Source organism: Oncorhynchus mykiss, chromosome 31, assembly GCF_013265735.2.
Source record: "Oncorhynchus mykiss isolate Arlee chromosome 31, USDA_OmykA_1.1, whole genome shotgun sequence".
Lineage (NCBI taxonomy): Eukaryota > Metazoa > Chordata > Actinopteri > Salmoniformes > Salmonidae > Oncorhynchus > Oncorhynchus mykiss.
Genome location: NC_050571.1, coordinates 11165865 through 11188644, shown reverse-complemented (window position 1 = coordinate 11188644; position 22780 = coordinate 11165865). Strand labels below are relative to the sequence as shown.

General features: G+C 46.4%; 2 protein-coding genes and 1 long non-coding RNA gene across 5 annotated transcripts; 2 read left to right on the top strand and 1 right to left on the bottom strand.

Annotated features, from left to right (window-relative positions):
- The first annotated feature begins 6147 nt into the window (after nt 1–6147).
- On the top strand, nt 6148–7625 carry LOC118946018. Its single transcript, XR_005041152.1, has 4 exons — nt 6148–7127; nt 7191–7245; nt 7443–7478; nt 7568–7625. It is a non-coding gene; the product is annotated as an uncharacterized LOC118946018 (long non-coding RNA).
- On the bottom strand, nt 6930–13137 carry cetn2 (centrin, EF-hand protein, 2). Of its 3 annotated transcripts, XM_036969901.1 has the most exons (6): nt 13038–13137; nt 12604–12706; nt 11779–11940; nt 11444–11572; nt 10501–10638; nt 6930–8601 (listed from the first exon to the last, which is right to left on the bottom strand). In XM_036969901.1, the coding sequence occupies exons 2-6, from the start codon at nt 12604–12606 to the stop codon at nt 8512–8514; spliced, it is 522 nt and encodes a 173-aa protein (XP_036825796.1). In that variant the 5' UTR covers nt 12607–12706; nt 13038–13137; the 3' UTR covers nt 6930–8511. The 3 variants fall into 3 exon arrangements, with proteins under 3 accessions (XP_036825796.1, XP_036825795.1, XP_036825797.1); XM_036969900.1 differs by lacking the exon at nt 13038–13137 and having other exon boundaries at nt 12604–13010; XM_036969902.1 differs by lacking the exons at nt 11779–11940; nt 13038–13137 and having other exon boundaries at nt 12604–13014.
- Nucleotides 13138–13249: 112 nt separating this feature from the next.
- nsdhl (NAD(P) dependent steroid dehydrogenase-like) lies at nt 13250–22578 on the top strand. Its single transcript, XM_021583334.2, has 8 exons — nt 13250–13403; nt 13563–13621; nt 13762–13923; nt 14297–14443; nt 14609–14737; nt 17146–17288; nt 17562–17664; nt 21514–22578. The coding sequence occupies exons 2-8, from the start codon at nt 13601–13603 to the stop codon at nt 21844–21846; spliced, it is 1038 nt and encodes a 345-aa protein (XP_021439009.1). The 5' UTR covers nt 13250–13403; nt 13563–13600; the 3' UTR covers nt 21847–22578.
- The last annotated feature ends 202 nt before the right edge of the window (nt 22579–22780 follow it).

Genomic DNA, 22780 nt, shown 5'->3' with positions numbered 1-22780 from the left:
TGATGTTAGTTTACCAGTGTGAACATTAGTGATGTTAGTTTACCAGTATGAACATTAGTGATGTTAGTTTACCAGTGACAACATTAGTGATGTTAGTTTACCAGTGACTCATCGGTGATGTTAGTTTACCAGTGTGAACATTAGTGATGTTAGTTTACCAGTGTGAACATTAGTGATGTTAGTTTACCAGTGACTCATTAGTGATGTTAGTTTACCAGTGTGAACATTAGTGATGTTAGTTTACCAGTATGAACATTAGTGATGTTAGTTTACCAGTGACAACATTAGTGATGTTAGTTTACCAGTGACTCATCGGTGATGTTAGTTTACCAGTGTGAACATTAGTGATGTTAGTTTACCAGTGTGAACATTAGTGATGTTAGTTTACCAGTGACTCATTAGTGATGTTAGTTTACCAGTGTGAACATTAGTGATGTTAGTTTACCAGTGTGAACATTAGTGATGTTAGTTTGCCAGTGACTCATTAGTGATGTTAGTTTACCAGTGACTCATCGGTGATGTTAGTTTACCAGTGTGAACATTAGTGATGTTAGTTTACCAGTGTGAACATTAGTGATGTTAGTTTACCAGTGACAACATTAGTGATGTTAGTTTACCAGTGACTCATTAGTGATGTTAGTTTACCAGTGTGAACATTAGTGATGTTAGTTTACCAGTGTGAACATTAGTGATGTTAGTTTACCAGTGACTCATTAGTGATGTTAGTTTACCAGTGACTCATTAGTGATGTTAGTTTACCAGTGTGAACATTAGTGATGTTAGTTTACCAGTGACTCATCGGTGATGTTAGTTTACCAGTGTGAACATTAGTGATGTTAGTTTACCAGTGACAACATTAGTGATGTTAGTTTACCAGTGACTCATCGGTGATGTTAGTTTACCAGTGTGAACATTAGTGATGTTAGTTTACCAGTGTGAACATTAGTGATGTTAGTTTACCAGTGACTCATCAGTGATGTTAGTTTACCAGTGTGAACATTAGTGATGTTAGTTGACCAGTGACTCATCAGTGATGTTAGTTTACCAGTGACAACATTAGTGATGTTAGTTTACCAGTGACAACATTAGTGATGTTAGTTTACCAGTGACTCATCAGTGATGTTAGTTTACCAGTGTGAACATTAGTGATGTTAGTTTACCAGTGTGAACATTAGTGATGTTAGTTGACCAGTGACTCATCGGTGATGTTAGTTTACCAGTGACAACATTAGTGATGTTAGTTTGCCAGTGACTCATCAGTGATGTTAGTTTACCAGTGACTCATCAGTGATGTTAGTTTACCAGTGTGAACATTAGTGATGTTAGTTTACCAGTGACTCATCAGTGATGTTAGTTGACCAGTGACTCATCAGTGATGTTAGTTTACCAGTGACAACATTAGTGATGTTAGTTTGCCAGTGACTCATCAGTGATGTTAGTTTACCATTGACTCATCAGTGATGTTAGTTTACCAGTGTGAACATTAGAGATGTTAGTTTACCAGTGTGAACATTAGTGATGTTAGTTTACCAGTGACTCATCAGTGATGTTAGTTTACCAGTGACTCATCAGTTATGTGAGGAATGTTATTCTTCTCCTGTTCATTACAGCCATTCTGTTTGCTTTGGTTCATGTACCCTTCATTCAGAGGGCAAATGGGCAAGGCACAAAATGTAAGTGCCTTTGAACGGGGTATGGTGCCAGGTGCACCTGTTTGTGTCAAGAACTACAACGCTGCTGGGTTTTTCAAGCTCAACAGTTTCTTGTGTGTATCAAGTGTGGTCCACCACTAAAAATGACATCCAGCCAACTTGACACAATCTGTGGGAAGCTTTGGAGTCACCTTAGCCTGCCGCTTCCACTAATCTAATAACCCCCAGTCATTGGCTGGAGCTGCCTAAATTCTCTCCTGTCATTGGCTGATGGAGCTGACCATAACTTGGTTGGTTTGGCCGGTAGCAGCCTCTGCAGCTCTGTGGACCGGTAACCATACACCAGTAGGAGCAGCGATATCCCCAGGTTATAGGTGGTGATGGTGGTGGCTATATCCAACAGTGGACCCAGCAGGGGAGCAGACCAGTGTCTGGAGGGCCAGGGTAACTGCTGTCTGCCTGGAGCAGAGGAGCCCACCTCTACCCCTGGTGTCCCAGCACACCAGCAGGAAACAGGCAGGGAGAACCACACCACTGTGAAGAGGCTCAGACAGACAGGGAGCCAGGATGAGAGCTCTGCAACAGGGAAGAGAGATGTTAACCTCCATAGGAGGGGGTGGGAGGAAGAAGAGAAGTAACAGGTTAACTATTGCTTTCATGAATGTTGGGCAGCTCAATAGGGCACTCACTACCTATTGAGTCAATAGACTAGAGAAGGGTATTTTGCGTCAACACAATACTTACACACAGACATACAATACTGTACAATACCAGTCAAGTTCAGATGCACCTACTCATTCAAGGGTTTTTATTTTTTCATTTTCTACATTGTAGAATAATAGTGAAGACTTCAAAACTATGAAATAACATATGGAATCATGTAGTAACCAAAAAAGTGTTACACATAGCAAAATGTATTTTAGATTCTTCAAAGTAGCCATCCTTTGCCTTGATGACAGCTTTAAACACACTTGGCATTCTCTCAACCAGCTTCACCTGGAATACTTTTCCAACAATCTTGAAGGAGTTCCCACATATGCTGAGCACTTGTTGGCTTCTTTTTCTTCACTCTGCGGTCCAACTCATCTCAATTTGGTTGAGGTCAGGTGATTGTGGAGGCCAGGTCATTTCATGCAGCGCTCCATCACACTCCTTGGTCAAATAGCCCTTTTACAGCCTGGAGGTGTGTTGGGTCATTGTCCTGGGGAAAAACAGATGATAGCCCCACCATCACACCTCCTCCATGCTTCACGGTGGGAACTACACATGCGGAGATCATCCGTTCACCTACTCTGCATGTCACAAAGACACAGAGTAGGTGAAAGGAAATCTGCACAATTTCCTTTAAATAGCCTACAATTGTAAAGTATTTTTAAATACTTGAAGGGTATTTGAGTTATTGTATTCTAGTATTTAAAATTAAAAAAACTTTCCAAATGTATTTGAAAGTAATTGAAATACCCTAAATAGTATTTGAACCCAGGTCTGGCTGACAGACACTCACCTTCAGCTGTCTCAATGTGGTCGCTCACCTTCAGCTGTCTCACTGTGGTCGCTCACCTTCGGCTGTCTCACTGTGGTCGCTCACCTTCGGCTGTCTCAATGTGGTCGCTCACCTTCAGCTGTCTCAATGTGGTCGCTCACCTTCAGCTGTCTCACTGTGGTCGCTCACCTTCGGCTGTCTCACTGTGGTCGCTCACCTTCGGCTGTCTCAATGTGGTCGCTCACCTTCGGCTGTCTCAATGTGGTCGCTCACCTTCGGCTGTCTCAATGTGGTCGCTCACCTTCGGCTGTCTCAATGTGGTCGCTCACCTTCGGCTGTCTCACTGTGGTCGCTCACCTTCGGCTGTCTCAATGTGGTCGCTCACCTTCGGCTGTCTCAATGTGGTCGCTCACCTTCGGCTGTCTCAATGTGGTCGCTCACCTTCGGCTGTCTCGATGTGGTCGCTCACCTTCAGCTGTCTCAATGTGGTCGCTCACCTTCGGCTGTCTCACTGTGGTCGCTCACCTTCAAGCTGTCTCACTGTGGTCGCTCACCTTCAGCTGTCTCACTGTGGTCGCTCACCTTCAAGCTGTCTCACTGTGGTCGCTCACCTTCAGCTGTCTCACTGTGGTCGCTCACCTTCAGCTGTCTCACTGTGGTCGCTCACCTTCAGCTGTCTCACTGTGGTCGCTCACCTTCAGCTGTCTCACTGTGGTCGCTCACCTTCAGCTGTCTCACTGTGGTCGCTCACCTTCTGCTGTCTCACTGTGGTCGCTCACCTTCAGCTGTCTCAATGTGGTCGCTCACCTTCAAGCTGTCTCAATGTGGTCGCTCACCTTCAGCTGTCTCAATGTGGTCGCTCACCTTCAGCTGTCTCAATGTGGTCGCTCACCTTCAGCTGTCTCAATGTGGTCGCTCACCTTCAGCTGTCTCACTGTGGTCGCTCACCTTCAGCTGTCTCACTGTGGTCGCTCACCTTCAGCTGTCTCACTGTGGTCGCTCACCTTCAGCTGTCTCACTGTGGTCGCTCACCTTCTGCTGTCTCACTGTGGTCGCTCACCTTCAGCTGTCTCAATGTGGTCGCTCACCTTCAAGCTGTCTCAATGTGGTCGCTCACCTTCAGCTGTCTCAATGTGGTCGCTCACCTTCAGCTGTCTCAATGTGGTCGCTCACCTTCAGCTGTCTCAATGTGGTCGCTCACCTTCAGCTGTCTCAATGTGGTCGCTCACCTTCAGCTGTCTCAATGTGGTCGCTCACCTTCAGCTGTCTCAATGTGGTCGCTCACCTTCAGCTGTCTCATTGTGGTCGCTCACCTTCAGCTGTCTCATTGTGGTCGCTCACTTTCAGCTGTCTCACTGTGGTCGCTCACCTTCAGCTGTCTCACTGTGGTCGCTCACCTTCAGCTGTCTCACTGTGGTCGCTCACCTTCAGCTGTCTCACCCGTCTTTTTTTCCTCCAAGAAGTACAATCTTTGTCCCTATGTGCAGTTACAAACCGTAGTCTGGCTTCTTTTGCGGTTTTGGAGCAGTGGCTTCTTCCTTGCTGAGCGGCCTTTCAGGTTATGTCGATATAGAACTCGTTTTACTGTGGATATAGATACTTTTGTACCTGTTTCCACCAGCATCTTCACATGGTCCTTTGCTGTTGTTCAGGGATTGATTTGCCCTTTCACGGAACGCGTCTCCTTCCTGAGGCTTTTGACGGCTGCGTGGTCCCATGGTGTTTATACTTGCATACTATTGTTTGTACAGATGAACGTGGTACCTTCAGGCATTTGTAAATTGCTCCCAAGGATAAACCAGACTTGTGGAGGTCTACAATTTATTTTCTGAGGTCTTGGCTGATTTCTTTTGATTTTCCCATGTCAAGCACTGTTTGAAGGTAGGCCTTGAAATACATCCACAGGTACACCTCCAATTGACTAAAATTATGTCAATTAACCTATCAGAAGTTTCTAAAGCCATAATTTTCTGGAATTTTGTTTAAAGGCACGGTCAACTTAGTGTATGTACACTTCTGACCCACTGTAATTGTGATACAGTGAATTATAAGTTAAACAATTTGTCTGTAAACAATTGTTGGAAAAATTACTTGTGTCATGCACAAAGTAGATGTCCTAACCGACTTGCCAAAACTATAGTTTGTTAATAAAACATTTGTGGAGTGGTTGAAAAACAAGTTTTAATGACTCCAACCTAAATGTATGTAAACTTTCGACTTCAACTGTACATGCCAATTCTACAATCTCTTTTCAGGTTTCACTCATGTTCCTTAGGAGCTTTCCAGTGAGATAACATCTCGTAACATGGTGGGAGCAACCAACCCATATCCTGCACCTCTCAGCTCTCACCACCTCAGTCAGTGTAATAGAGTAAACTCTGGAGTCTTATTGTACCTCCCTGATCTTCTCATCCCCCCTTCTCCCTCCCTCTCTCCCTCCCTCCCTCCCTCCCTCCCTGTCTCTCTCTCTCTCGCTCTCTCTCTCCCCCTCTCTCCCTCTCTCTCTCCCCCTCTCTCTCTCCCTCCCTCTCTCTCCCCTTTTACTCTCTCCTCTCTCCATGCTCTCTTCTCACTTCTCTCATCTCTCTCTCCTCTTTTACTCTCTCCCTTTCTCTCTCCCTCTCTCTCTCCCTCCCTCTCTCTCCTATTTTACTCTCTCTCTCCTCTCTCCATGCTCTCTTCTCACTCCTCTCTCATCTCTCTCTCCTCTCTCTCTCTTTTTCCATGTGAACACTCACTGCAGTCCCCTGTCCCTAAAGCACATCACAAATACCACTGAGCCAATAGTTTGTTGCTGCTATCAAATATTACATGTGCCTATTCACAGCTCTGTTGTGGAGGAAGATATTGTATAGTGATGTAACTCTGCAGGAGTGCATTCTGGGTAAGCGTCACAAATGGCACCCTATTCCCTATATAGTCCACTACTTTGGACCAGGGCCCATAGTGCTCTGACCAAAACTAGTGCACTATGTAGGGAATAGGGTGCCATTTTGGACTTAACCTGGCTGTCAATATTTGCCCGATAGCACATAAAGGACTGGCTTTGGGGAATCTAGAAACATTTACAGCATCTGTTACTCACAGGGCCTCTGTTAATAAAAGCATGTCAGACAACGAGTGCTGATCTAGAATCAGTTGTCCCTTTTTAGAATATAATGAATAAGATTATACGGTCAGAGAGGGTCTGATCTTAGACCAGCACTACTACTTTGGGATGAAATGCTTTGTGAATACGGGCCCTGAATGCATCTTAGAATGAGTCCACTCTTAGCAATAATGTACTAACATTAGACTAGAGATTAAACATGGACATCTGTAACACTAGAATGGACATTGGCATCCTGGCAACATGGCTGTAGGACAGCCATCTTGGTCAGGGGAATCTTTCTTTCTAGAGACTCCTCCAACATGGTGACACAGTACATGGATCTCTATGGTCAGAACATGGTACTGATCCTCTATGGTCAGAACATGGTACTGATCCTCTATGGTCAGAACATGGTACTGATCCTCTATGATCAGAACATGGTACTGATCCTCTATGGTCAGAACATGGTACAGATCACTAAAATCAAATCAAATTGGTCAGAACATGGTACTGATCCTCTATGGACAGAACATGGTACAGATCCTCTATGGACAGAACATGGTACAGATCATCTATGGTCAGAACATGGTACTGATCACTATGGTCAGAACATGGTACAGATCACTATGATCAGAACATGGTACAGATCACTCATCATGTAAAGTACCATAATCTTGTCTTACGAATACACTGACACTGGAAAAACTGCTTAAATATCTTCAATATATATATCTGCACATGCAGTTCATATGTACAAAACATTCAATACAGGAGATCTTACTGTAGATAATTCAGAGAGACAAAAATACAACAATACGAATAAGAAGAATAGAGTCACAACGTTCACCTTACGTTACAGTTCAAATAGATGTAGGGGAGGAGGTGACTGGGGGTAGAGGAGGTGGGCTGTTGGAGGGGAGGAGGTGACTGGGGGTAGAGGAGGTGGGCTGTTGGAGGGGAGGAGGTGACTGGGGGTAGAGGAGGTGGGCTGTTGGAGGAGGTGACTAGGGGTAGAGGAGGTGGGCTGTTGGAGGTGGTGACTAGGGGTAGAGGAGGTGGGCTGTTGGAGGTGGTGACTAGGGGTAGAGGAGGTGGGCTGTTGGAGGAGGTGACTAGGGGTAGAGGAGGTGGGCTGTTGGAGGAGGTGACTGGGGGTAGAGGAGGTGGGCTGTTGGAGGAGGTGAGGTGTTGTAGGAGGTGACTAGGGATAGAGGAGGTGGGCTGTTGGAGGTGGTGACTAGGGGTAGAGGAGGTGGGCTGTTGGAGGAGGTGAGGTGTTGTAGGAGGTGACTAGGGATAGAGGAGGTGGGCTGTTGGAGGTGGTGACTAGGGGTAGAGGAGGTGGGCTGTTGGAGGAGGTGACTAGGGGTAGAGGAGGTGGGCTGTTGGAGGAGGTGACTAGGGGTAGAGGAGGTGGGCTGTTGGAGGTGGTGACTAGGGGTAGAGGAGGTGGGCTGTTGGAGGAGGTGACTAGGGGTAGAGGAGGTGGGCTGTTGGAGGAGGTGACTAGGGGTAGAGGAGGTGGGCTGTTGGAGGTGGTGACTAGGGGTAGAGGAGGTGGGCTGTTGAAGGGGAGGAGGTGACTAGGGGTAGAGGAGGTGGGCTGTTGGAGGTGGTGACTAGGGGTAGAGGAGGTGGGCTGTTGAAGGGGAGGAGGTGACTAGGGGTAGAGGAGGTGGGCTGTTGGAGGTGGTGACTAGGGGTAGAGGAGGTGGGCTGTTGGAGGAGGTGACTAGGGGTAGAGGAGGTGGGCTGTTGGAGGTGGTGACTAGGGGTAGAGGAGGTGGGCTGTTGGAGGAGGTGGCTAGGGGTAGAGGAGGTGGGCTGTTGAAGGAGGTGACTAGGGGTAGAGGAGGTGGGCTGTTGGAGGGGAGGAGGTGACTAGGGGTAGAGGAGGTGGGCTGTTGGAGGTGACTCGGGGTAGAGGAGGTGGGGTGTTGGAGGTGACTAGGCGTAGAGGAGGTGGGCTGTTGGAGGAGGTGACTAGGGGTAGAGGAGGTGGGCTGTTGGAGGAGGTGACTAGGGGTAGAGGAGGAGGGGCTGTTGGAGGAGGTGAGGTGTTGTAGGAGGTGACTAGGGATAGAGGAGGTGGGCTGTTGGAGGGGAGGAGGTGACTAGGGGTAGAGGAGGTGGGCTGTTGGAGGGGAGGAGGTGACTAGGGGTAGAGGAGGTGGGCTGTTGGAGGGGAGGAGGTGACTAGGGGTAGAGGAGGTGGGCTGTTGGAGGGGTACAGGCTGGTCTCAGTACAGGCTGGTCTTCTAACCCCACAACACCCTGGTCTAGTCTCAGTACAGGCTGGTCTTCTTCATGATGCGGAGGAACTCTCCCTGGTTCACCTCGCCGTCTCCATCCCTGTCTGCCTCCTCGATCATCTCCTGGAGGTTGGAGTGGAGGAAGGAGGAGAGGGGTGGGGTGGGAAGGGAGGAGAGAGGAAGGAGGGAGAGGGATGGGAAGGGAGGAGAAAGGAAGGAGGAGAGGGATGGGGTAGGAAGGAGGGGAGGGATGGGAAGGGAGTAGAAAGGAAGGGGGAGGGGATGGGAAGGGAGGAAAGAGGACGGAGAGAGGAAGGAGAGAGGAAGCAGGGGACAGGGGAAGGAGAGGTAAAGAGACGAGGAGAGAGGAAGGGGGACAGGGAAAGGAGAGGGAGAGGAAGTGGGGTACAGGGGGAGGAGAGGAAGCAGGGGAAGGAGAGGGAGAGAGATGAGGAGAGAGGAAGTGGGGTACAGGGGAAGGAGAGGGAGAGAGGAAGCGGGGTACAGGGGAAGGAGAGGGAGAGGAGGAGAGAGGAAGCAGGGGAAGGAGAGGGAGAGAGATGAGGAGAGAGGAAGCAGGGGAAGGAGAGGGAGAGAGATGAGGAGAGAGGAAGTGGGGTACAGGGGAAGGAGAGGGAGAGAGGAAGCGGGGTACAGGGGAAGGAGAGGGAGAGATGAGAGAGGAAGCGGGGTACAGGGGAAGGAGAGGGAGAGGAAGCAGGGTACAGGGGAAGGAGAGGGAGAGAGGAAGTGGGGTACAGGGGAAGGAGAGGGAGAGGAAGCGGGGTACAGGGGAAGGAGAGGGAGAGAGGAAGGGGGACAGGGGAAGGAGAGGGAGAGAGATGAGGAGAGAGGAAGCAGGGGAAGGAGAGGGAGAGAGATGAGGAGAGAGGAAGTGGGGTACAGGGGAAGGAGAGGGAGAGAGGAAGCGGGGTACAGGGGAAGGAGAGGGAGAGATCAGGAGAGAGGAAGCGGGGTACAGGGGAAGGAGAGGGAGAGGAAGCGGGGTACAGGGGAAGGAGAGGGAGAGAGGAAGTGGGGTACAGGGTAAGTAGAGGGAGAGGAAGCGGGGTACAGGGGAAGGAGAGGGAGAGAGATGAGGAGAGAGGAAGCAGGGGAAGGAGAGGGAGAGAGGAAGTGGGGTACAGGGGAAGGAGAGGGAGAGGGAGAGAGGAAGCGGGGTACAGAGGAAGGAGAGGGAGAGAGGAAGAAGGGTACAGGGGAAGGAGAGGGAGAGAGGAATGGGGACAGGGGAAGGAGAGGGAGAGAGATGAGGAGAGAGGAAGCAGGGGAGGGAGAGAGATGAGGAGAGAGGAAGCAGGGGAAGGAGAGGGAGAGATGAGGAGAGATGAAGCAGGAGAGGGAGAGGGAGAGAGATGAGGAGAGAGGAAGCAGGGGAGGGAGAGGGAGAGAGATGAGGAGAGAGGAAGTGGGGTACAGGGGAAGGAGGGAGAGATGAGAGACGAAGCGGGGTACAGGGGAAGGAGAGGGAGAGAGGAAGTGGGGTACAGGGGAAGGAGAGGGAGAGAGGAAGTGGGGTACAGGGGAAGGAGAGGGAGAGAGATGAGGAGAGCAGTGGACCAGTATATTTCTTTTGACAAATTAAAACTATCTTGTAACCTATCCCATATCATCCTGTGTGTGTGTGTGTGTGTACAGTGCTGTCCAGGTGTACAGTGCATTGCGAAAGTATTCGGCCCCCTTGAACTTTGCGACCTTTTGCCACATTTCAGGCTTCAAACATAAAGATATAAAACTGTCTTTTTTTGTGAAGAATCAACAACAAGTGGGACACAATCATGAAGTGGAACGACATTTATTGGATATTTCAAACTTTTTTAACAAATCAAAAACTGAAAAATTGGGGCGTGCAAAATTATTCAGCCCCCTTAAGTTAATACTTTGTAGCGCCACCTTTTGCTGCGATTACAGCTGTAAGTCGCTTGGGGTATGTCTCTATCAGTTTTGCACATCGAGAGACTGAATTTTTTTTTTACTTTCGCAATGCACTGTATGTCTCACCTGCAGTTCCTCGTCAGTCAGGTTCTCTCCTAGTTCCTTGGCAACCCTCTTCAGGTTCCTGAAGGAGATCTTCCCCGTCTCATCATCATCAAACAGACGGAATGCTTTCAGGATCTCCTCCTTAGAATCCTTCTCAGCCTAGGTTGGTAGACAGTTACAACACAACGTAATACAACACAATACAGCATGGTGAGACAATATCACAAAAATACCCCGTAATACAACACAATACTCTGTATAGTTGTGAAGTAAAATGTACAACTCCTATCCAGTGGTGGAAAAAGTACTCAATTATCATACTTGAGTAAAAGTAAAGATACCTTAATAAAAAATGACTCCAGTAAAAGTGAAAGTCACCCAGTTAAATACTACTTGAGTAAAAGTCTAAAAGTGTTTCATTTTAAATATATTTAAGTATCAAAAGTAAACAGATTTTCTCAAATATACTTAGATATCAAAAGTAGAAATAATTTCAAATTCCTTATATTATGCAAACCAGACGGCACAATTAGTTGTATTTATTTGTAATGTATGGATAGCCAGTGGCATGCTCCAACGCCAACATTAATATACAAACAAAGCATTTGTGTTTAGTGAGTCCGCAGTAGGGATGACAAGGGATGTTTTCTTGATAAGTGTGTGAATTGGAAAAATTTCCTGTCAAAATGTAATGAGTACCTTTTTTTAAAAAAAAAAATGTAAACTTTTGTGTGTCAGGGAAAATGTATGGAGTAAAAAGTACATTATTTTCTTTAGGAATGTAGTGAAATAAAAGTAAAAAGTTGTCAAAAATGTTAATAGTAAAGTACAGTTTACATTAAAGTACCCCAAAAACTACTTAAGTAGTACTTCAAAGTATTTTTACTTCAGTACTTTACACCACTGCTCCTATTTTTTATTACAAGAACAGACATTTATTTATTCACTATGTTGTTTTTCTTACCATCTTCTGAGTCATGACAGTGAGAAAATCAGAGAAGGAGATCTTTCCTGTTCCGTCCTTATCCACCTCCGTTATCATCCTCTTAATCTCCTCTTTCTTCGGCTCAAACCCCAGCGCCCTCATAGCAACCTAGAGAGAGACCGATTGATAGATAAACACAGATGAGTTGGTTAAAATCAGGTGTGTTAGTGTTGAGATGAAACAAAAGCACACCTTAGCTCCCCAGGATGATATTTGTTGACCGACACTGTATTACTAAGCATTATGGGTACTGTAATACATTATGTTACGCAAACATTGTCCCTGTGCATAACCCTGAACCTCTGACCCCTGACCTTTAGCTCCTTGACTTCAATGTGTCCGGAGGCGTCGGTGTCGAAAAGTTCAAAGGCCTCTCTGATCTCCTGTTTCAGCTCCTCAGTGAGCTCTGACTTGGGGCTGGACTTCTTCCTGGGGGGAGGGACCGGACCTAGGGACGGCCTCTTTACGCTGGTTGCCTAGCGATGACATCAAGGAAGCACATTGATTGATGGGCATCTCAATGGTTTTAAGGGGATTCCTTGTCTAATCTCCTTCAGTGCAGCTATGCTAGACTATTGATATGGGGATTCCTTGTCCAATCTCCTTCAGTGCAGCTATGCTAGACTATTGATATGGGGATTCCTTGTCCAATCTCCTTCAGTGCAGCTATGCTAGACTATTGATATGCAGCCGGGAGATAGAGACAGGGACAACCTTAGGACGGTGTATTTTCAGTTGTCGTCTTGTATCTACATAGGGCCATTTCAATGTAAAGTCAGATCGTCTGGGGGAAACGTGCCATAAATAGGGAGACAATGTATGTAATTTTAAAAAAAGCATGACCAGCCCTAAAGTTGATTATTTACAGATAGCTGGCAACAGAATGAACGCTTTCAGGACATGGGGAAATAAGCATCATTGCTTTTTTAATTCTGATTATTCACATCCCATTACTAGCCCTATCAGATAATATACACGTTCTTCCATTGACCGAGTAATAAGCAAACCTATTATTCCTATCGGACAGCCAGTTAGGGGTAATACAGGTTGTGGTAGCCTGTGTAGCGAGGCCTTTTGTAATTTGTAGTATAAGCACAAGGAGCATCAAAACAGAACCGCTCCACCATGGACATACTCACCATTTCAGATGATCACTCGCGAAGGCAGCAACAAGAGAACCGTAAAATTACTAGAGAGTGTTTTGTGTAGTCTATTGACGCCGCTCCTCTCTCCCCTCTCCTCCTATCATCCAGACAGAGATGAGATCATAGACAGAAAAACGGACCGTTTATTACACGAGAGCAGTAACAGATATACCGTTATTAACAAGCATAGTACAACGTTATAATAGGGTTAATATAATGTTTGAGGAATAAATTAAGAAAATAAAATAAAGATTTCCAGTCAACGAGCGCAGTATTCAGTCAGTGCTATGATCATGTTGATTAGTCTGTGACTGTGCACTCGATTTAGCTAATTCTGCACGCCGGGTGTGCAAAATGAAATATTCAGAATGGAAACAATTCGTACTACGAAGCTAAATCAAGGGCATCTAATTGGGCGAGAATATTACTGGTTGTTGACGACATGTGGTATAAAACGCTATACGACAATTGGCTGGATTGATCGTTGAAGCTCTGATCCAGAATCTGTTTTCCGTGCGCCAACTCATCTGATACCGAGGTGTGTGAAATATAAAAACGGTTTAGGGGCTTTTACACTCTACTCACTGTGGGTGTGGTCTCACTGTGATTAAGTCCCGGTTGGTCAGAGCAGTGGCGTTCTTTGACGTAGGCTCCACTCCATTAGCTGTTCGAGCATGCCACCTTCACTGCCGAACTCCCGTCCACCCAATGAGAGCGCATCTCGCGCTCAGCGGATACAGGGTTTATTATTTGTTCGCGCGACGTTTCATACTTTTGCAAAACAGATTCAACTGGTAAAATGATACGTTTTTCACTTATTTGATAGCATGTTAGTGTCTTTTTTATTTGAAAACTTGAAATAGCCGAAAGATGTTTGAATGTAGTCTTCATCCTGCTTCCATTGTCCATGTGACATGATCTTGTCAAAATGTTTTCGGTCTTTTCTCTTCCAGTTTGTCTCCCAACACCGACGTCTCACCTGCAGTTTATCATGGCCACACGCATACGACCCGTGAGTACACAGCAGTTTGTACAAAATATCACATTCTGAGCTGTATGCCACATGCTCAGCTATGTATTTGTTCTTCTCATATGTTTATTTGTGTCTCTCTTTCTGTCTTTACTGAATGTTGTCCCTCTATCCCTGTACAGAGCAGTAAGCGGTGTGCAGTGATAGGAGGCTCTGGGTTCCTGGGTAGACACCTGGTAGAGAAGCTGTTGGGTAAGGGCTATACTGTGTCGGTGTTTGACATCAGACAGAGCTACGAACTACCTGGTGTCACCTTCCACCAGGGAGACCTCTGTGACAAACAGGTGAGTCTGGTCTGGTCTGTCTGTCTGTCTCTACCTACCTACCTACCTACCTACCTACTGAGCTGTTTGGGCCATGTTATATGACCTTGTTATGGTCTATGGACATTTTTTTATTTTTTATTATTATTTCACCTTTATTTAACCAGGTAGGCTAGTTGAGAACAAGTTCTCATTTGCAACTGCGACCTGGCCAAGATAAAGCATAGCAGTGTGAACAGACAACACAGAGTTACACAAGGAGTAAACCATTAACAAATCAATAACACAGTAGAAAACTGTGAACTATGGCCTGTGTGTACACATGAGGTCAGTGTGTGTCTTTTGCTTGTCTGTGGGTTCTATCTGAACATCATTGTGTGTGGCCCTATCCCAGGCTCTCCTAACAGCCCTCCAAGGCGTCTCCCTGGTGTTCCACTGTGCCTCTCCAGCCCCAGCCAGTGATGACAAGGCTCTGTTCCAGAGGGTCAACATCCAGGGGACACAGACTGTCCTACAGGCCTGCACTGAGGCTGGAGTACAGGTAGGGGGCAGTATAGAGTTATTATTGGACAGAGAGGAGTGTCATACAAGATATTACAATAAAGACAGACTAAATTCAATAAAATAAATGCTCTGTTAAAATACTTGGACTTTCTGCAATTACTGATCTAGTAAATAGCTAGTCAGTTCTGTCTGTCTACTACAGAAAGTGGTACTGACCAGCAGTGCCAGTGTGGTGTTTGAAGGAACAGACATCAAGGATGGGAGAGAAGACCTTCCCTACGCCAAGAAGCCCATCGACTACTACACAGAGACCAAGATAGAACAGGAGAAGGTGAGGACACTACTACACAGAGACCAAGATAGAACAGGAGAAGGTGAGGACACTACTACACAGAGACCAAGATAGAACAGGAGAAGGTGAGGACACTACTACACAGAGACCGAGATAGAACAGGAGAAGGTGAGGACACTACTACACAGAGACCAAGATAGAACAGGAGAAGGTGAGGACACTACTACACAGAGACCAAGATAGAACAGGAGAAGGTGAGGACACTACTACACAGAGACCAAGATAGAACAGGAGAAGGTGAGGACACTACTACACAGAGACCAAGATAGAACAGGAGAAGGTGAGGACACTACTACACAGAGACCAAGATAGAACAGGAGAAGGTGAGGACACTACTACACAGAGACCAAGATAGAACAGGATAAGGTGAGGACACTACTATACAGAGACCAAGATAGAACAAGAGGACACTACTACACAGAGACCAAGATAGAACAGGAGGACACTACTACACAGAGATCAAGATAGAACAGGAGGACACTACTACACAGAGACCAAGATAGAACAGGAGGACACTACTACACAGAGACCAAGATAGAACAGGAGGACACTACTACACAGAGACCAAGATAGAACAGGAGGACACTACTACACAGAGACCAAGATCGAACAGGAGGACACTACTACACAGAGACCAAGATAGAACAGGAGGACACTACTACACAGAGACCAAGATAGAACAGGAGAACACTACTACACAGAGACCAAGATAGAACAGGAGAAGGTGAGGACACTACTACACAGAGACCAAGATAGAACAGGAGAAGGTGGGTACACTACTACACAGAGACCAAGATAGAACAGGAGAACACTACTACACAGAGACCAAGATAGAACAGGAGAAGGTGAGGACACTACTACACAGAGACCAAGATAGAACAGGAGAAGGTGGGGACACTACTACACAGAGACCAAGATAGAACAGGAGAAGGTGGGGACACTACTACACAGAGACCAAGATAGAACAGGAGAAGGTGGGGACACTACTACACAGAGACCAAGATAGAACAGGAGAAGGTGAGGACACTACTACACAGAGACCAAGATAGAACAGGAGAAGGTGAGGACACTACTACACAGAGACCAAGATAGAACAGGAGAAGGTGAGGACACTACTACACAGAGACCAAGATAGAACAGGAGAAGGTGAGGACACTACTACACAGAGACCAAGATAGAACAGGAGAAGGTGAGGACACTACTACACAGAGACCAAGATAGAACAGGAGAAGGTGAGGGCACTACTACACAGAGACCAAGATAGAACAGGAGAAGGTGAGGACACTACTACACAGAGACCAAGATAGAGCAGGAGAAGGTGAGGACACTACTACACAGAGACCAAGATAGAACAGGAGAAGGTGAGGACACTACTACACAGAGACCAAGATAGAACAGGAGAAGGTGAGGACACTACTACACAGAGACCAAGATAGAACAGGAGGACACTACTACACAGAGACCAAGATAGAACAGGAGGACACTACTACACAGAGACCAAGATAGAACAGGAGGACACTACTACACAGAGACCAAGATAGAACAGGAGGACACTACTACACAGAGACCAAGATAGAACAGGAGGACACTACTACACAGAGACCAAGATAGAACAGGAGGACACTACTACACAGAGACCAAGATAGAACAGGAGGACACTACTACACAGAGACCAAGATAGAACAGGAGGACACTACTACACAGAGACCAAGATAGAACAGGAGGACACTACTACACAGAGACCAAGATAGAACAGGAGGACACTACTACACAGAGACCAAGATAGAACAGGAGGACACTACTACACAGAGACCAAGATAGAACAGGAGGACACTACTACACAGAGACCAAGATAGAACAGGAGGGCACTACTACACAGAGACCAAGATAGAACAGGAGGACACTACTACACAGAGACCAAGATAGAACAGGAGGACACTACTACACAGAGACCAAGATAGAACAGGAGGACACTACTACACAGAGACCAAGATAGAACAGGAGGACACTACTACACAGAGACCAAGATAGAACAGGAGGACACTACTACACAGAGACCAAGATAGAACAGGAGGACACTACTACACAGAGACCAAGATAGAACAGGAGGACACTACTACACAGAGACCAAGATAGAACAGGAGAAGGAGAGGATGCTTGTTTATTTTGTGGAAGATGCTTATTTGTAGAATAGCTTGGTCATAGTTATATTAATGTTACCAGAGCATTGCTAGGGGGGAGAACCTGCCTACACATGAAGACATTGAAGCTGGACCATCCATAAATGCATACATACATGTTACATAGACTCTACATACTCCACATCAGCTCCACATTAAATAAGTCATGTTCTCCTCTATCCATCTTGTCTCTCTTTGCTGTCTCAGCTGGTTCTGAAGGCCTGTGACAAGGAGAAGGGTCTCCTGACAGTGGCCATCCGACCTCACGGTATCTTCGGCCCCCGGGACCCCCAGCTGGTGCCCATCCTGGTCGACACGGCACGCAGGGGCAAGATGAAGTTCATCATCGGGTCAGTCATACACAGGACTGGAATGGAACATGGACTCTTCCCTAGACATAGTGGGATCGACCAAAGTTAATGTTTTATGTTGTCTCTGTTGATGTAGTCTTTCTGCCTCTCTCTCTCTCTCTCTTTCTTTGCCTCCCTCGCTCTGTTTCCTCCCTCGCTCTGTTGCCTCCCTCGCTCTGTTGCCTCCCTCGCTCTGTTGCCTCCCTCGCTCTGTTGCCTCCCTCGCTCTGTTGCCTCCCTCGCTCTGTTGCCTCCCTCGCTCTGTCTCTGTAGTGATGGTTCTAACCTGGTGGATTTCACTTTTGTGGACAATGTGGTTCATGGACACATCCTGGCAGCTGAGAGTCTAAGGCCAGAGTCTCCTATCTGTGGCAAGGTAGGAACCCTCTATATGGCCTCGCTCATACGCTAGACTTGCCTGCACTGTACGACTGGATGATGATGATTAATGGGGTCAACTGTTCTGTGTTCGAAGAAAGAGATGCCTTTCGCACTCTCACAATATTTGTTGGGTTCAGACTAACCTCAATTGCTAGCGAATATAGAGAGCATGGGACTTTTAAGGTTCTATCGGCAGAAATATGATTCTGAGGTAATCTGCTTTAAAGACTCACCCTGATTGGTTATTGAATGGTGTCAACAAATGTGATTTTGTATTCTTTTGACCAACAGGAGTTGGAGTTTTTAGAGTACTATGTACTGTAGGTAGAGAACATTGAACAGAACAAGGCTATATCAGTAACTCAATTTGGACAAAAATGCAGATACAACGTTAAAGTCCCAAGCTCTCAATACAGAGCCTGGAAATACTGTCTACCAAAGTGGGTCTTGAAAGGGGCTAAAATCGAGGTGGGAGAGAGCCTGCACTTCTATATTAGATGGGATGCTGAAAATAGCTATTGAAAATGAATGTTCAATGACAGCGACCTTATTATTTTGGGGTTAGGGTTATTTTTGGGAAGCCCAATTGATTCTGAGTTTGGGCATATAAAGTTTAAATGTGAAAACTAGTCCAAAATGTGTACTTTCTGATTTTTCCAGAACTCACTTCCTTGTTTAGCCTAAATCACTTGGTCTGCTTGCACTTTGAGTTCCATAATGTAGAGTGGAGGTTCTAAGGGTCATGCTAGATCCGGGATGGGCAACTTCTTTTTTTTTTTTAGGAACTCAGTCGGGCGGGGTCTTTAATTTACTGTTGAGCGTTAGATAGTGGAATACCCAAAGTGCAATTTGGAAATGTGGTTGTGATTCAGCAGTGTTTCTCTTGTCAGTCACTGACAGTCAGTCAATTAGCCCATGTCAGCAAATCTTAGCTGGCCGCTAAATCAACAACAATCTAAACTTTGTTCCGGCTGGGGGGGCCCCCATTAACAAAATCAATCCGTCTCACTCAGATATTATTTAGTACGCAGACCTGCGGCCCCTCCTTTTTTTACATTTGACCTTTATTTATAGTTAAGAACAAAATCTTATTTACAATGACGGCCTACCAAAAGACCTCAAAAAATGCATTCAATATAGGACAAAACACACATCACGACCAAAGAGACGACACGGGCCACCCGAGTGGTGCAGAGATCTAAGGCCCTGCATCGCAGTGCTAGCTATACCACTAGAGATCCTGGGTTCAAGTCCAGGCTCTGTCGCAGCCGGCCGTGACCGGGAGACCCATGAGGCGGTGCATTGGCCCAGCGTTGTCTGGGATAGGAGAGGGTTTGGCCAGCAGGGATGTCCTTGTCCCTTCGCGCACTAGGGACTCCTGTGGCGGTTGCCAGGTGTACTGTGTATCCCCCGACACTTTGGTGTGGCTGGTGTCCAACATGCTAGCAACACATTGTGTCAAGAGGCAGTGTGGCTGGTGTCCAGGTGGGCAGTGTGGCTGGTGTCCAGGTGGGCAGTGTGGCTGGTGTCCAGGTGGGCAGTGTGGCTGGTGTCCAGGTGGGCAGTGTGGCTGGTGTCCAGGTGGGCAGTGTGGCTGGTGTCCAGGTGGGCAGTGTGGCTGGTGTCCAGGTGGGCATTATGTCAAGAGGCAGTGTGGCTTGGTTGTGTTTTGGAGGACCCACTGCTCTCGACCTTCGCCTCTCCTGAGCCCGTACGGGAGCTGCAGCGATGAGACAAGACTGTTACTAACATTTGGATACCACGAAATTGGGGGAAAAACGGGGTAAATTTTTAAAATATATATATATATATATAAAAAAAGAGAACACTACATAAAGAGACCTAAAGACAACAACATAGCAAGGCAGCAACACATGACAACATAGCAAGGCAGCAACACATGACAACATAGCAAGGCAGCAACACATGACAACATAGCAAGGCAGCAACACATGACAACATAGCAAGGCAGCAACACATGACAACATAGCAAGGCAGCAACACATGACAACATAGCAAGGCAGCAACACATGACAACATAGCAAGGCAGCAACACATGACAACATAGCAAGGCAGCAACACATGACAACATAGCAAGGCAGCAACACATGACAACATAGCAAGGCAGCAACACATGACAACATAGCAAGGCAGCAACACATGACAACATAGCAAGGCAGCAACACATGACAACATAGCAAGGCAGCAACACATGACAACATAGCAAGGCAGCAACACATGACAACATAGCAAGGCAGCAACACATGACAACATAGCAAGGCAGCAACACATGACAACATAGCAAGGCAGCAACACATGACAACATAGCAAGGCAGCAACACATGACAACATAACAAGGCAGCAACACATGACAACACAACATGGTAGCAACACATGACAACATAGCAAGGCAGCAACACATGACAACACAACATGCTAGCAACACATGACAACACAACATGGTAGCAACACATGACAACACAGCATGGTAGCAACACATGACAACACAGCATGGTAGCAACACATGACAACACAGCATGGTAGCAACACATGACAACACAACATGGTAGCAACACATGACAACACAACATGGTAGCAACACATGACAACACAACATGGTAGCAACACATGACAACACAACATGGTAGCAACACATGACAACACAACATGGTAGCAACACATGACAACACAACATGGTAGCAACACATGACAACACAACATGCTAGCAACACATGACAACACAACATGCTAGCAACACATGACAACACAACATGCTAGCAACACATGACAACACAACATGCTAGCAACACATGACAACATGCTAGCAACACATGACAACACAACATGCTAGCAACACATGACAACACAACATGGTAGCAACACATGACAACACAACATGCTAGCAACACATGACAACACAACATGCTAGCAACACATGACAACACAACATGGTAGCAACACATGACAACACAACATGGTAGCAACACATGACAACACAACATGCTAGCAACACATGACAACACAACATGGTAGCAGCACAAAACATGGTACAAACATTGGGCACAGACAACAGCACAAAGGGCAAGAAGGTAGAGATAACCATACATCACGCAAAGCAGTCACAACTGTCAGTAAGAGTGTCAATGATTGAGTCTTTGAATGAAGAGATGGAGATAAAACTGTCCAGTTTGTTGCAGCTCGTTCCAGTCGCTAACTGTTGTGAACTGAAAAGAGGAGCGACCCAGGGATGTGTGTGCTTTAGGGACCTTTAACAGAATGTGACTGGTAGAACGGGTGTTGTATGCGGAGGATGAGGGCCGCAGTAGATATCTCAGATAGGGGGGAGTGAAGGGGTGTTGCATGTGGAGGATGAGGGCTGCAGTAGATATCCCAGGGGGGAGTGAGGCCTAAGAGGGTTTTATAAATAAGCATCAACCAGTGGGTCTTGCGATGGGTATACAGAGATGACCAGTTTACAGAGGAGTATAGAGTGCAGAGATGTGTCCTATAAGGAGCATTGGTGGAAAATCTGATGGCTGAATGGTAAAGAACATCTAGCCACTCATGAGTTCTGATTTGTTGTGGCCCCACCTTCTTCAAAGTTGCCCATCCCTGTACTAGATGGTGATGGACTGAGAGATCAGCCAATGAAAATCCAGCAGCAGGTTTTCCCGCTCTGCCATAGGCTCCGATCAAGTCCCTTTCTGAGGTGCTGTGAAACCAGGCGGTTCCATAAAGAAAGACGGCAGGAGGATGAGACTAGGTTCTAACCAATGTATGGCTACAGAGTACGAATAGAAATGTCTTAACCTGACTCTGATCTTTCTCATCTGTCCCCCTCCAGGCGTACCACATCACTAATGATGAGCCTGTCCGGTTCTGGGACTTCATGTCAGATATTCTAGTAGGTCTGGGCTACGCTGCTCCGCGCTACCACCTTCCCTACACACTAGTCTACGGGCTGGCTCTGCTGCTGTGGCTGCTGTCTCTGTTACTACGCCCCCTAGTGTCCTTCAAGCCCACCTTCACCCCCATGAGGGTGGCCCTGGCAGGTACACATCACTTCTACAGCTGCTCCAGAGCCAAGCAGGACATGGGGTACAAGCCTGTGGTCGGTCTAAAGGATGGGATCAGACGTACGGTGGAGAGCTATCCTCATCTACGACATGGAGCCTGATGGCTGTACCTGCAGTATGGTAGCCTGGAAACCAAACTGATATGCTCTGTGAAACAATGGTGAAATCGATCGTATCAGTTTGGATTCCAGGCTAGTGGTATGGATCCTCACAGCTGAGTCCTAACTTGAGCTCTATGCACACAACTTAGTCATTTTAGTCAAATCATACACTGATGTCAATGGGAGGAAAACATTAAGCTAGGAGTTGTGTGTACAGTTCCTCAAGTTAAGATTCAACCTTGAGGACGGTTTCATACTCTCACCAGTGTCTTGAGTCTTGATCGTTAGGTTAAAAAGGTGTAGTTTTCAAACTCACATATTTCTTTGTCCCATAATACTAACTGAAGGTATGAGCCGTTGACATGAGTGCTTTCGGTCGTGTCTGTAGACCTGAATGAGGATCTGTGAACTCACCTTTCCTACAACAGTCACTCTTCCATTTAGTGTTTGGTTTCAGTACCTCTCGTCACCAATAGACAGCAGCCAATAGACAGCAGCCAATAGACAGCAGCCAATAGACAGCAGCACACATTTCTTCTCTGTGGAATGTGGATGCACAACCTAACATGGAGATGTTTCCAACACTTCCTCTTGCCATTATTCATGAGCACTCATTTTGATGTACGAGTGTTACTGTGACCGGTTTCCCCCTACAGCTGTCTTCTATTCTCTTATACAAATCACACGGAATCATGCAGTTTGTTCATTTCAAATAAAAATCCATTATCTTAACATTGCATTGTTTATTAAAACACTAAGAATGTGTTTGTATGTGAACCAACATGTTTGTTTACCCTCATTAGACAATATAGTTACAGACAAATGTTTGCATGTTTTGAACCCTTATAATCGAACATTACTCAGACAAGCCCCGCCCTGATATTTACCAAAGTCGATATCACAGGATTAATGTTAGCGTGCCGTGTGTTTAAGA